We start from the raw sequence: 14,110 nt of genomic DNA, 5'->3' as shown, positions 1-14,110 counted from the left end.
AATGAATAAGCTTTTTAAATTATGTATGTGGTTAAAGTGCTAACAAAATTTTAGTTCACTGAAAGCAGAAAAACAAAATTCTTTGTACAAAATGGTTTGCGTTTGCGCCCCTGTGCAAACGCGGCAAACCAACGGCTGGTTCAAACCCGCTAACCAACCACCAACAGACACAAGGAAGGAAATTAAAATCAAAATACAAACAAATGCTGTGTGGCAGCTACAGCAACAACAACTACGACAGCTCTCAGCAAGGATAGCTGGCTCAAACACCAACGACAAATGACAACAAACCAAGCAGCGTCGCACAACAGCGTCGTTATCGATTTTTGTCCGACTGGCTGGTGCACTGAGTTGTTTGTTGTTTGCCGCTTTGGTACGCGGAAAGGATGAAAATGATAAAAGCAGGAAGTAGCAAAACAGCAAGGAAATTGGATTTTCTCATACACCAGGCTTAAATGTGAATGCAAATTGGAAGATTGGTAGCAATCATACATTCACAAATTATTATAATAGCAACAACAAATGCGTGTTGGAGACAGCAGCCAACAACATTGCGCATGTTAATGTGAAGATAAATGTTATACTTTGTACAAAATAATGGTTTGGAGCGCCGTGAAGAGGCTAGAGTCGTTGAACAGGGCGGGGCAGCTGCGTGCACATACACAATGGTGGGTGGTTGGGTTGGAACTGATGTTAGTAGAACACACATGCAGACAGTATCATGTAACTGCAATCATATAAAATGCACACATTTGAAGTGGCACAATAAAAAGTGGTTGGGTGGCGACGCTGTGACACTTGAAACAGTACTTGTAGCTGAGTAGAAGCTGAAGTAGTTGGTTGTTATTTTTTTTTATATCGCAGTTGAGCACTATTGCAAGCCACCACTGAGATAGCAGGATTTGTTAATATGTACATATGTCCAAATTTGTTGATACGGCCGGAATGTAAAGAAGGGGGCCAGACACGTCCGTGCGAATGTATATGTATGTATGCCTTCGCAAATATAAACTATAAGTATTGCTACACATTTCTTTTAATTTCCACACAAAGTATAGCAATGTTCTTTATATATATGTACACATATACAATTCACTTATTGCACTATAAAAAATAATTACACTATTCAGCGCCACAAAAGAATGCATTAAAATTCACAATTCTATTAAAAAACCGACACGCTCCATACACACAAAAACAAACCTTTCACACACAACCAACGAACGCGAATGCGGGGAAATTCAAAAGAAATGTGGCGCAAAGAAAATCAAATACATTTCCTATAAGGGTTGCCAGCGCTCATAGCTCTTTAAAATGTGAAACAACATGAGCTGGTGCAAAAGACAGATCGCTGCTAAGTGAAAATTTCCATTTAGTTTAAAAAAAATAGTCAATAAATATCTAAAAAAGAAAATGGCCATGGCAGAATAAAGCACAAAAAAGTGTTTGTTTAAAACACACAGCTTGACTTTGGCAGCTCTAAACGAATTTGTTTACATTAATTGTACTCGTTCTGAAAAGTAACGAGTAATTCCAATTGGTAGCAATAGGGTTGCATGTGAATATTACTTATAAACTTGCAATTTAGTTGTAGTTAATTTATTTCATATATAATAAATTCCAAATTAACGAAAGTTGTATTAATTATTTATATAAATTACTTTGACTTTAAATTTTTAAAGATGCTTTAAATATACTATATTATTTAATAGCATTTGTCGAGCCCAATATAACCAGCACAGTTTTTTGGAGTGTACAAATTCGGATCTGTTTCGCTATTTATCTATATGGCCTTTTTGTTTACTTCGTTGTTTATTCGTTTTCTTTCAACCAGCTGATAATGTAGTGTCTTTATAAAATTTACATACAAAAGATTTGAAATAAAATATTTTACGAGTTCAATTGCACATTAAAAGGTGTTAAGGCATGGCTGACTACGAATTGATGAACGAGCCGTCACAATCGCAGTCATGGTGGCGCATAGCAGCATTAATGGCACTCTATATGCTAACCACGATATTGGTATTTCTTTTGTGGAGCTCGGCTTACGATAATATATATTATCCGCCAGATGTGCAAGGTTGGGTTTAGATTAAGGAAAAGAATTTTCTTACAAATAAATTTGCTTAAAATTTCAGCTGTTCCCGATTTTTGGTATCGTCGCGCCAACCTGTACGCCAATAGCGTACATGAGAGTACGCTTTCGCATGATTTTCGTTTGGTCAAAAATCAATCAGTGCGTGTAAAATTACAAAATCCTGCATATACAGCAGATAGCGGTTTAAATGGCCAGCAACAAAAAGTGAAACCTAGTGCACCACAACTAGTTAAAAATGCACCACCCACGATGAGCACAGCGCCAGAGGTGCGTTTAGTGTGCTATTATTCACTACCCGATCCAGAAAATGAATTTGATGACTTACGTTTGGCCAATGTCAATGCCGAACTTTGTACCCACATAAATGTGGGCATGGTTAGTGTTAGTGCGAGTAATGGTCAGTTGATTATAACCGAAAATTTGCATCGCATATTAAAGGAAGATGTGCTTGTGTTGCGCACAATAAATCCAGCATTAAAGTTATTGCTGTGGATTGGTGGTGGCGCAAATAGTGATGGCTTTCCGGCAATGGTGAAAAATCATACTACACGCAAAATGTTCTTGCACTCAGTGAAACAAACATTGGCTATGTATAAGCTGGACGGCATTGATTTAGATTGGGAATTTCCCAGCGCATACAATAAGGAACGCCAACATTTTTCACAATTGATATACGAAATACGTCAGGAATATAGGCGTGAACACCGTGATTACTTGCTGACTGTCGCTGCAGCTGCACCGGAGGGAATTGCTGTATTCGCTTATGATGTGCAGATGCTAAATCAGTATGTGGACTATGTGAGTCTAATGACATACGATTATCATTTTTACTCACATGGTACACCTTTCACAGGTGAGTTTCTTGTTAATAATCTTAAGTTATCAATTTTAATAACAAATTTACTAAAGGTTTGAATGCACCGTTATATGCACGCCCTAACGAACGTTCGTTACTCGGCACATTGAATATTAATTATTCGGTTAACTGGTGGCTCACCAATGGTTTGGATCGTAAAAAATTGGTAGTTGGCTTGCCCACCTATGGACATTCATATACGTAAGTAGTTTTTGCCAAAATATTGAAAATTGTTTTTTATTCAGATAAAAAAATATTTATTATAGTTTGGTGAGCTCATTGAACAATGGTGTTGGCGCACCTGCTGAAGACATCGGCCGTTGTGGTAGTATGGGTTTCACTTCCTATTCAGAACTTTGCTGGTTTAACACGCATAACTTAGTAGTTCATGAAACATATGATCAATCAACTTGTTCACCCTATCTTAGTAGTGGCACTGAATGGATTTCTTACGAAAACGAGACTAGTATTGCTTGTAAAGCACTCTATGTGAAGGCACATCAACTTGGTGGCGCTATGATATTCTCTTTAAATACAGATGATGTAAAAGGCTATTGTCCTCGCGCCTATAAGACCAAATTTCCACTTGTGGAAACTGTCAAGTCCATTCTATTTAGCAAAAGCTGAACAATTGATGTTGGAAAGTGGTTCAGTGAAAATTATTGCGTGATATGAAATTCCAAAGAGCACACATATGCTTGCAGCCCAACAGGCGCATCAACGCCTAATTTGTTAGACATTAAGCAAGTTATAAAGCATAAGTAGTAGTAAATTAGGAATTTTAAGATGTTTTAAATAGCGAAATGTGCATTATGCCGGATTTTATTTAATTCTCAAATAAATATACATGTGAAGTTTAGCATAGTAATTGGTTTATATTTGAAATGAACAATGCAAAAGTACGGCACTATTTGGTCCAGGAAACCTTTGGTATATCAAAGTGCTCTGTCAGTGAATCCAAGTGCTCATTGAACTTTTCTACTCGCTCCTTGTGGGTTGTTGACGCTTTCTCCATAATGCGTTTATTGCGCTGCAATTTGTGTGGCGACATATATTTTACACAAAATTTTTTTTTACTTTACGTTTTTACTTACCATTTTTTCCTGCTGCTGTTTAAAAGCAAGTTCGGCCTTTGTCAACTTCGGTGCTGCGCTACTGGTGACTTTTTCCTCCAACGACTCATTTATGCTAGTTTGTAAAGACACTTTTTCACGTTCCTTGTCTTTGTGTTTATGCTTACTTTTTTTCTTTTTCTTGTGTTGGCTATCATTTTTAAGCTTTAATTTCCCTTTTGCAGCAAACTCATATGCATCCGACATTGTAAAAACAAAAAATGTAAATAAATAGATCTTCAACGTTGCCACTTCTTACATATTGTTGGGTCACAATAGATGTAGTAGGTCATCTTTATTTTCGAAAAGATTGATAGTGCTTGATATAGGATTTAGATAGTAAATTCAAAATATTTTTACTTAACATATATTTAGCAAATATTTTATTTATAATATATATAAATATGTGTTTTCCACCAATCCATCAGTTTACCTGTTAATAATTTACCGATGCCTTTAATTTATTATTAGTTTTTTAATTTTATTAAAAATTAATTTCTGCTTTTGGTCGCTTTAAATCGGCTACTCTGTTTATTCTGACATTTGTCATATTATGACATTCCCCTTAGTTATCTGCTAATTCGTTTTCTCCTGGTAATTCGTTGTTGAATTTCTTGTAACTTCTTCAGTATTTTTCGAGCTGTGTTCTGTGAAGAAGTGAGAAAATCGTGTTAATTTCTTTTTATTTCTTATTTAAGTGATAATTCAATAAAAAAAAAAGTGCACGGCTTAATAGATAAATATATGTGGTTGCACGTACTTTTGTTATATCTAAACGGTAAAAGTGAAGTGCGTATAGATTTAACAACAAATTTTCGCAGTGAAAATTTTTGAGTGCACAAAATTTACACGCACACATATAAAAAGCGTACACGCAGATCCACTTACACCCGCGCGGAGGAGTGGCAAAAGCAGTGATATACAGCGCAGACACGACACAATACACGCGCGACCCATGCACGACGCACCGGAGTATAAACACAGCAGCAGCAGTAGCAGTCGTGAGCAGCACCATCAGCTAGGAAGAGTGCCAGTACCCAACGCAGCAGGCATTGGAGGATCAAGGATAACGCCAACCACGTCGACGCATATACCATCCACAGTTAGCAAAACAAACACTTCTTCAATGGAGTCGATTGGACATAGAATACATAGACTGGAGAAACGCCTCGAGGAGGAGAATAATTCACACAATCACTTGATGTTTGTTACAGATACTCCTAGTGGTTCTACAACGCGCGTTGGCGACAGAGATGTCCACATGTCGCTACCAATCGGCAAGACAAAACGCCCCAACTTGGGTTGTAAGTATTTGAGGCAACAAAAAATCGCCAACAATTGTGAAATAAAACAAAAGATAGTGTTGATAAGTGGTTGAAAAGTACCAGCTCGAGCTGTATGCTTAAAAATGCAGTCAGGTTTGCTAATGCACAAAAGTCACAACTTCGCACGTTCAACGTTTTTTTTTTCATAGTTTCTTTTTTATTTGCGAAGAGTCGCACACAAAAGGAGGTTGCTGACATTAGGCGCCAGCCATTCAATGGTGCGAAGTGTTTGTTACTGCGCGAGCTTCAAATGCTGCAGTAATGCAGGCCCTTAACCACCCTTGCAGGCACCACCACCCACATATGCGTACAACAGGAAAACTTGTATACTCGTATTCTTGTTTCTGCTTTCCGAGATCTCACCAGCTATTTAACCACCCTCTACATGTGCACATAAAGAAAATCGACTACCACAACAACAATAACAACATGCGATTCAACTTGAGTTGTTCTCACACCCCAGCGTTGGCGCCTGGCGCTGGCTTTTGTCATTTGTCGCTGGCGCATTGACGTTGGCAGTGAGCAGCAGTCGCAGCAGCGCGTGTTACAGCTAATCCTGCCAGCGCTTTGCTTGCTGCTAACGAGTGCTCTTGTGAGTGCCTCAAGTCAGACAAAGCATTTCCAAATGTATAGCTTTTGTCGCATAGCTTTGTTTCACTGTGGTACACAAGCGATTATTTTTTTTATACAATATTTAATGTTTTGTTTTACTGTTGTTGTCGCTGCTTTCGTCATTGAGGTCTATGCTTCGCATTGGATATCTCTGATACGTACACACATATACCTACATACATACATTGTATATGCACTGTCATCGTCTATCGTGGCTATCGTCTGTGTTTTCCTAAAAAAATTGTCGCCATCACATTTGTTTTTGGCATTTTTTCTATTTTCATGTGGAATTTTTTACTACTTATTTTTTGTTTGTTTTACCTACTATATCAGTTTTTCAGTTTATTGGTCGATACGTTTTGATACACTTTATTTTATTTCTTATTTCCCCCCTTTATTGAGCCGTCGTTACTATTCTGCTGTCATCGCTATGTTCATAAGTATGTGTGCTTTTATGCAATGTTGTTGTTGTGTATCGTTGGATATTTCGGTATTTCCGGACGAGCAGTACAGAGGCATATTTTCGTTGCTGCTGTTTGTTCGCATGTGTGCGTCCGCATTAATACCTTTTTATCTTTATACGCTTTAAAGGTATCTACTGCGTAGACGTCTACGTCAACGTCGTTGTTATGAATTTTTTGTTTTCCGTAATCTAAATGAATGCAAGTTTATGTTGTGCTGCCAACGGCTGCGTAAGCGTTGCCACCATCTTTCGTTGTTTTTGCTCGTTCGTTGCATGCGTTTGTATGTCGCGAAGTTTGTTGTATTTTTTGTTTTAAAATCTGCTTGCTTGCAAATAATATTTTATGCTTTGGGTTTACGCAGCTGTTTTACAATTTGTTGTTGTTACTGGTGGGGTTTGTTTGTTTGTGGGCAACCTGCCTGGTGGTGTATGGTTGGTGGGTGTTAAAGTTGTGAAAATCGCAGCTCATGTTGGTGAGAAGATAGTGTATAGTGTGATCTATTGTGAACTATCAGCACTGTTGATATAAATAATGTAATGTTGTTGACGAGCTTGTGGGTGGTTGGTTGGTGGGATGTTGGGCGTTTCAGCCAATCAATTTTTTGGCAACAATGCTTAATCAAAACGGAAGTACATTCCTTACCAGCTGCAATGCGACAGTGTTGTTGAAGAGCGAAGAGTGAATGTTTATTTTTGATTTATTGATTTCTTTTATTTATGCTTGGCACTTTTCTTTCGACCTCCTTCGAATGCGACAGTTTTGAACAATCGTATTTACCAATGAGCGTATTTTTGGCACTGTATAAATGACATGATATGATAATAAAATAAGAAATAACACAAACTTCGGCTGCATCGATGCATTAATACCGTTCACAAATAAATTACAATTTCTTGATTTTGATCCCTCCAGTTTGTATTGCAGCTGTATTCTATTTGCTCCGATTTGGAAAAAAAAATGTTTGCAATTTTTAGTATTACTTTGAGTAATAATCCTCGTCAGGTTTCGTGTAAATATCTTGTCAAATAAGGAGAATTGTCCATAAAAGAACTTTATTTTAGTCGTCTACTAGTCTGAGAAATTTGTTTGGATATTGTATCGTTGCTTTGCAGTATAATTCATGACGTGAAAATGTCTTATCAAATAAATTTTTTCGTGCAAGAAATTTATTTTAATCGTTCGGCTGGTACTGAAGCTTTGTAGCTCTAGTCGTCCGATCCAGGCAATTTGTTTGAATGTTAAAGCGCTGCCCGGAACACTAATCTTTACCAAATTTCGTAAAGATAGTAAAGATACCTTGTTAAATAGAAAATGTTTCCTCTTTTCTCAACTTTCGTCTTCCATCACTATCATTTGTCGAAATACTATATATGTATATGTACAAAGATAATTTTGAAATATTTTCAAAGCAATATAAATTGTTGTTTTCTCATTCCAGTGGTTATGCCGAACACAAATCGCAATGGTCCACAAACAGAAATGCACAAGAAACTTAAAAGAATACGACAGCAATCCGGTATATTAACTATAAATGGCCAAAAATATACAAGTATAATGTCGGATTTGGAGCACTTGAGCGATTTGGGTAATGGCACTAGTGGGAATGTGGTGAAAATGCGACACAAACCTACGGGCACGATTTTAGCCGTAAAACAAATGCGCAGCACTGGCAATGATGAAGAGAATAACCGTATACTCATGGATCTCGATGTTATACTAAATTCACATGACTGCCCATATATAGTGCATTGTTTAGGTTATTTTGTAAATATACCGGATGTGTGGATATGCATGGAACTGATGTCGATGTGTTTTGATAAGCTGTTAAGACGTTCCAAACAATCGGTGCCGGAGAATATACTAGGGAAGGTTACTGTGGCGGTAAGTACGCCGAAACAACATTATTGATACCGATCACTATACTATCGAGGAAAGAAGTATTGTTTTTACTGCTCGCTGCTATACTATATAATAAACCTATACAGTAAAGGAGTAAAAGTAAAAAACAAAACAATCATAATGCAAGACTACCTAAAATCCCAACATAACGATGACAAATACTGCCTGGCTTATGATATTTCTTAAATCCATTATATTTCTAGACGGTGCACGCTCTTTCTTATCTAAAAAAGAACCACAATGTCATACATCGAGACGTGAAACCATCAAATATCCTCATCGACGAACAGGGCAATATCAAATTGTGCGATTTCGGCATTAGCGGGCGACTTGTAGATTCAAAAGCGAATACACGTTCTGCCGGGTGCGCCGCTTACATGGCGGTAAGTGGTTTTTGCTCACAAACATTGTATTTAAATATAATATTAATTTAACAAATGCTTTCAGCCCGAACGTATCGATCCGAAAAAGCCGAAATATGATATACGCGCCGATGTTTGGTCATTGGGCATAACGCTAGTGGAACTCGCGACCGGCCGTTCGCCTTACGAAGGCTGCAATATAGACTTTGAGGTGCTGACTAAAATTTTGGATCACGAACCACCCAGTTTGCCATACGGTGATGGTTTCGATTTCAGCCAAGAGTTTCGCGACTTTGTCGATAAATGGTGCGTGTAACATTAATTATTATTAAGCATATTGAGTAAATATTTTATTTAACGCATTTCAGTCTGACGAAGAATGTACATCAGCGCCCCAGATACCAGGAACTCTTGCAGCAACCATTTTTTCGTTACTACGATGCGGCTGATGTAAATGTGGTTCAATGGTTTAAGACTGTTGTCGAATCAGCCGACATAGAGATGCATAGGTATGTGCGAGAATTATACACATTCTAATTTAGTTGCCGATTATTACTTATAGTCCCGCAATCCACACGCTACTATTCTGCTGCGTGCTAGTGCCATATCCTCACTGCATTTTTAGTACACTATAGTTTTTTTTTCAAAATTCATTTCTTCTAAGACTATGCCACTTTCGAGGTAGGATTGTGTGTTGCTTGTGATTGCGTTTTCGAAATTTTGCAAACATTTTTTATTTGTATAAAATTTTGTTTTTTTAATATGAAATAAGTGCTTGTTACTTCTAGAGCCTAACTTAATTTACTTTTTAATATAAATTTGTGTAGAAATGAATCATGCAAATATTTATAATATTGTGCTATAAAATTAGCAGCCAGAAAATGATTCTATAATAATATTTTTTTGAATATATTAAAAATCAAAAAGTCCTTATTTTTCTTTTCGCATTGTAAAATATGTTCTAAAATGCTAAAAATTATAAAATTTTCCAATAAAATATTCTAAAAAGTATAAGATAAGATTTGATACAGCTACAATTTATTTAACGATAAAATGAGTTTTTTTTAGTTCTGGTTAAAGCGCATGCTTAATTTTAATTTAAAGTTTGGCTCCAATTATCTTAGTGACTTTGTTATTATTTTACTTTGAACTCTTTAAAAATTTTCATTTACTTTTTTTTACTGTAAGCATGCATTTTTTTTAACAATTTAAATATTTTCTACTCTTACTAACTAGAATTTTGGCCGAATTTTAAATTGTTATGCCTTCACTGTCATGATTTAGCTTTATCATTTATTTTAACGCATACTTTTTCAAACCCTTATTTACGCTGCTAGCATTCCAACATGATAAAACACTAATAAAACGCCATAATAAAAACATGCATTGAAATAATATTAAAAAAAAAACAAAAAAATACGATTTACTTTTGCTCCCAGCATAATTTTTGCGTTTTATTATTTAATTTGTTTTTCTTTCTTTTTTATTGAAATTTTTTGTAGGTTACCTAATTCCTAATCTTTTACCCCCTCAAAAATAATAAAACAAACAATAAAACATACTCTCCCAATTCAGTAAGTATACTTTTTTGTTTCATTACGTTATTTATTGTTGTTGTGTTCATATCATTGCTGCATTTAAAAACGCTTTGAATTTTGGTTGTTGGTTCATTATATAAAAAAAAAAAAATAATAATAATAAAACAATACACTTTGCTTCTTCCGTTTCATTTGTTTTTGTTTTTGCATTTCTTTGAGTTGTTTTATATTTATTTAATGGTATCTGGACATTTTATGTTTGCTATTTTTAAATAAGCGGTATGTAGCCGATTTTCGAAAAAAGTAAGTTTGTTAATTATTAGATTTTTGGTTTGGAGTTTCCCTTAGCTCTTAATGCAAATAATAAAAAATTTATCAAAAATAATGGAACCTCTAAATTAAAGCATCATTCTCATCACACATCATCCGTAAGCATATGATAGTGCACTTTGTAGACTAGTTGCTTCCAGCACAATGTTTTTTATTCGAGAAGACTGTAGGCATTGTAGAGATTTATATGTGCACAGTTTATTGTAAAAGGTCTCAGGTGTTGGGTTTGTAATAGACGAGTGTTTCACTGCTATGGTGTGGGGGAAAAACTCAAAAACAGAATGTGTCTTTACGAATAAGTTTGTTACTTAGGTTTTAAGAGTACTAACCGCTATATTATCGAGGCAAAAGTTCGAAAAACAGAATTTGGTTGGATAAGCGCTTCATAACTGTGCAGATTTAAGGATACTAACCGCTATACTATCGAGGAAATGCTTTAGTTATAGAACCAGTAAATACTAGATGCTTAAAATCGTTCCACTTTCCTTTAAAGCAGGAAAAATAAAAGCGGAATCTCTAAAGCGAAAGTTATATACGACCAACATACGCTTCTCCCTCTGTTAATGCTGCTGCATCAGCATTTTCCAAGTGACATTAAAGCTTTAAAAGTATCTTTAAATGTTCCACAACATAAATTCTTTATCATTAAACATTTATTGCCACTACAGGCGCGGAGAAATATGCAAAAATATTAAGAAAAACACAGTCTTTCAACCGCGCCTGAGTTTTTATGGTTGGTAACAGCATCATTATGTTCAAAGATGTTTCGATAATGGAAAAACTGCATGGGAATATACATAATTGATTGTTCTCCAGGCTGCATATAGCTTTCATATTTATCAGGCACTGATTTGTCGCCTTCCGCTTGTCAATAAAACCATCGCAAGCAGTTAGGATTTGGTGGATTAGTTCGAATTTTTCCCACCTGAGGATCTACTCAAGTATATTAATAAAAATTTTAAGAGCTTTGCGATTTCTGACTTTAAACATTCAGTAAGTCAACTTTAATCCAAGGGAAACGAGAGAAGAGTGCGTAATCAGGGTTAGTCTCTCCCGCACCCGGAGTACTCTACAACAGTTTCTTGCAGATTTATTTCTTCAATAATTCTTTATAATCATGCTCTGGCCAGGTTTCCTCCTCCTACAGCCCAGAGCCCAGGCACATAAAATCTTGTTATAGAGCCCCCACATAGTTTGTAGGCACATATTACACTTCTCACTTGTACCATTTATCACCATAAATGTTTATATTATAAAATTATTATTCTTCTGTTGCATCATTTAGTCGATAATAATTTTCGATTTTTAGTAATACGCGTCATGATTTTTACAGAACTCACATGCCAATTACTACAACAACCACAGCTACACTCAGAGGAGATGTAACCGCAGTATCAAATAGTAAACATAACAAAATTGCAAATGCAACTATGTTGCCAACAGCAACAACAACAATTGCAACAACGACAATAAATCCAAAAATGCCAGCGGCAAGCATCACAAACATCACACACATACCCAGCTATCAGAATTCCTATCACAGCGCCACAGCCACAGCCACACACAATACACAGCCACAAGCGCTTGCGTCACGCTACAAAAAAGACGATTACCTGCCACATTATCAGCCACAATATCCACACGCGCAAACGCAGTTGTCACATCATCATCAACCATCACAACTACCTCAGCCGATTGCAAGCTATTACAACAACACCATCGCCAACAATCATTTACAGGGCGAGCGTGGTGGAGGCGGTGGCGTCTGCGGCCACACTGGCGGCGGCATTGCTCTAAGCAGTGGTGTCGGCGCTGGCGGGGGCAATGGTTACGGCAGCGGTGGTTCTGGCAGCAATAGCGCCAACAGCAGCAGTCCACAGTCGCCGCCGAGCAGCAGCTACAAGGATGCAACGCACAAGGACGACACCACACATATTGTCAGCGAGATGAGCAAATTGTACCGCAAATCACCGTTTCTGCAACGCAAATATAGCAATGGTTCAGGTTTGAAATACACCAGTGCGGTTGGCGTTGCCGAGAGTCCCAAAAAGGAATCCATGTTTAGCAGTATAGGTGGGCGATGCTTTTTTTATATTTTATTTTATGTGCGCACTAACTGTAAGTGCGCTACTTACAGGTCAATCGATTATACGCAACCTCACCACGTCGCCATTTAGTCAAAAGAAGCATCATACACCACAACCGCATCAAGTGGATCCACTTTGGCGCATGCCGAATGTGCAGGAGATGGGCGGCAATGCATTCGATGTGTATGACAGTCCGGCTTTGCCGAAGACGGTGGCGCTTGGTTCGCCAGCAATGACGCGTAAGCGTTTTCAAGGTGGGGCCGCTTCGCCAACACTGCCCATAGGCATGGCGTTGGAACCGACGCAGAAGGAGCAACAGCCATCGCTGATACCAGTTAATCGCAGTGAGATGAATACGCAACAGCGCGTACCCGGTAATCACAGTCCCATAGGTGGGTAATTTGTTTTAGACCAAACTCTATTTATTCGAATTAATATTCTTTGGTTTTAGTGCTACAACGCTTCTACCATCAGCAAAACCAACTGCGTGAGAAAGAGTTAGAAAAGCGTAAGGAGCAGCAAAAGCAATCCACAAATCCCTTTCTCGCCGGCAATTACCTCTCATCAACTGCCGCCGCGCCCGCGCCCGCGTCCAACATGCCAATGCATTACAGCAACAGCAGCAGCAGCGCTGGCAATCAGCACCACTACCAACTGCCACAACAGCAGCAACAACGCTATCCGCAACAGCAGTCACACCATCAGCACATGCCGCTTACCAGCGCTGCCTCTTCCTCACATTCAACTTCTAGTCAATCATCCACACAGTCCTCATCCTCACAAATAGCACTGAGCGATTTACACGAACGCCAACAACGCTCGCCGCCAAATTGCGCACCACCGCCACCGCCGCAAACGTCGGCAGCTACAAGCAGCACCGCCTTTGGCACGAGTCCCAGTCAGCTGCAATATCAGCCGTTGCCGCAGCACTATTTACCGTTGAATGAGAGCACAGTACGTAGCTCGCGTTCGCCGCCTACCTCACCGGAGCAGCTGTCTTCCGATGGTGGCGTGAGCGGCAGTGGGAGCGGCGGCGGTGGTGGCAGCGGCATGGCGAGCAAGCTGAGCAAATTATATGCGCGTCGGCAGTGGCAAACAACAACGGCGTCGACGATACCCACGCATACAGGCGTGGAGGGTGTGAGTGGTAGTGGTGGAGGCGGTGTTGGCTTAGCGGGCAAGGAGTACAGAGACGAACACGGTAAGTGGTTACACCGTTGTGTGCCTTTTTTTTCTTTTTAATTTCTAACTGTTGCTTGGCTTTTGCACTTTCTTGCATAGAGCACAGTCTGTTTTTCTGTGTTATATGTTCGTTGTGTTATTCTTGTGCTCACAAAAGTATGCTACTAATATTTCATAAATATTGTTAACATATTTTTAGGCGCTTAAGCATACTCAAACTAATTTTAATATCGAAAAGTTGGTTT

The 14,110-nt window shown here is 38.1% G+C and overlaps 3 protein-coding genes across 3 annotated transcripts in view; 2 read left to right on the top strand and 1 right to left on the bottom strand.

Moving 5' to 3' along the window:
- Nucleotides 1-1,698: 1,698 nt before the first annotated feature.
- Nucleotides 1,699-3,818, top strand: LOC108974605 (chitinase-3-like protein 2). The gene is made up of 4 exons (XM_018942530.1): nt 1,699-2,080; nt 2,139-2,951; nt 3,008-3,155; nt 3,221-3,818. The coding sequence occupies exons 1-4, from the start codon at nt 1,927-1,929 to the stop codon at nt 3,579-3,581; spliced, it is 1,476 nt and encodes a 491-aa protein (XP_018798075.1). The 5' UTR covers nt 1,699-1,926; the 3' UTR covers nt 3,582-3,818.
- On the bottom strand, nt 3,744-4,346 carry LOC108974606 (protein FAM32A-like). Its single transcript, XM_018942532.1, has 2 exons — nt 4,049-4,346; nt 3,744-3,984 (listed from the first exon to the last, which is right to left on the bottom strand). Exons 1-2 carry the CDS (start codon nt 4,271-4,273, stop codon nt 3,862-3,864), a joined length of 348 nt encoding a protein of 115 aa, XP_018798077.1. The 5' UTR covers nt 4,274-4,346; the 3' UTR covers nt 3,744-3,861.
- Nucleotides 4,347-4,552: 206 nt separating this feature from the next.
- LOC108974604 (dual specificity mitogen-activated protein kinase kinase hemipterous-like) overlaps nt 4,553-14,110 on the top strand; it is a 14,139-nt gene continuing 4,581 nt past the window's right edge. Inside the window, exons 1-8 of the mRNA XM_018942529.1 lie at nt 4,553-5,370; nt 7,906-8,348; nt 8,570-8,749; nt 8,814-9,034; nt 9,097-9,237; nt 11,930-12,669; nt 12,734-13,075; nt 13,135-13,884. Coding sequence (XP_018798074.1) covers nt 5,022-5,370; nt 7,906-8,348; nt 8,570-8,749; nt 8,814-9,034; nt 9,097-9,237; nt 11,930-12,669; nt 12,734-13,075; nt 13,135-13,884 — 3,166 coding nt within the window. The 5' untranslated portion in view covers nt 4,553-5,021. The remainder of the gene's footprint in view (nt 5,371-7,905; nt 8,349-8,569; nt 8,750-8,813; nt 9,035-9,096; nt 9,238-11,929; nt 12,670-12,733; nt 13,076-13,134; nt 13,885-14,110) is intronic.

Source organism: Bactrocera latifrons, unplaced genomic scaffold (assembly GCF_001853355.1).
Source record: "Bactrocera latifrons isolate USDA-ARS-PBARC rearing strain unplaced genomic scaffold, ASM185335v1 scaffold_57, whole genome shotgun sequence".
NCBI classification, from domain to species: Eukaryota; Metazoa; Arthropoda; class Insecta; order Diptera; family Tephritidae; genus Bactrocera; species Bactrocera latifrons.
Note: the sequence above shows the minus strand (reverse complement) of the source record. Positions and strands in the feature narration are given on the sequence as shown.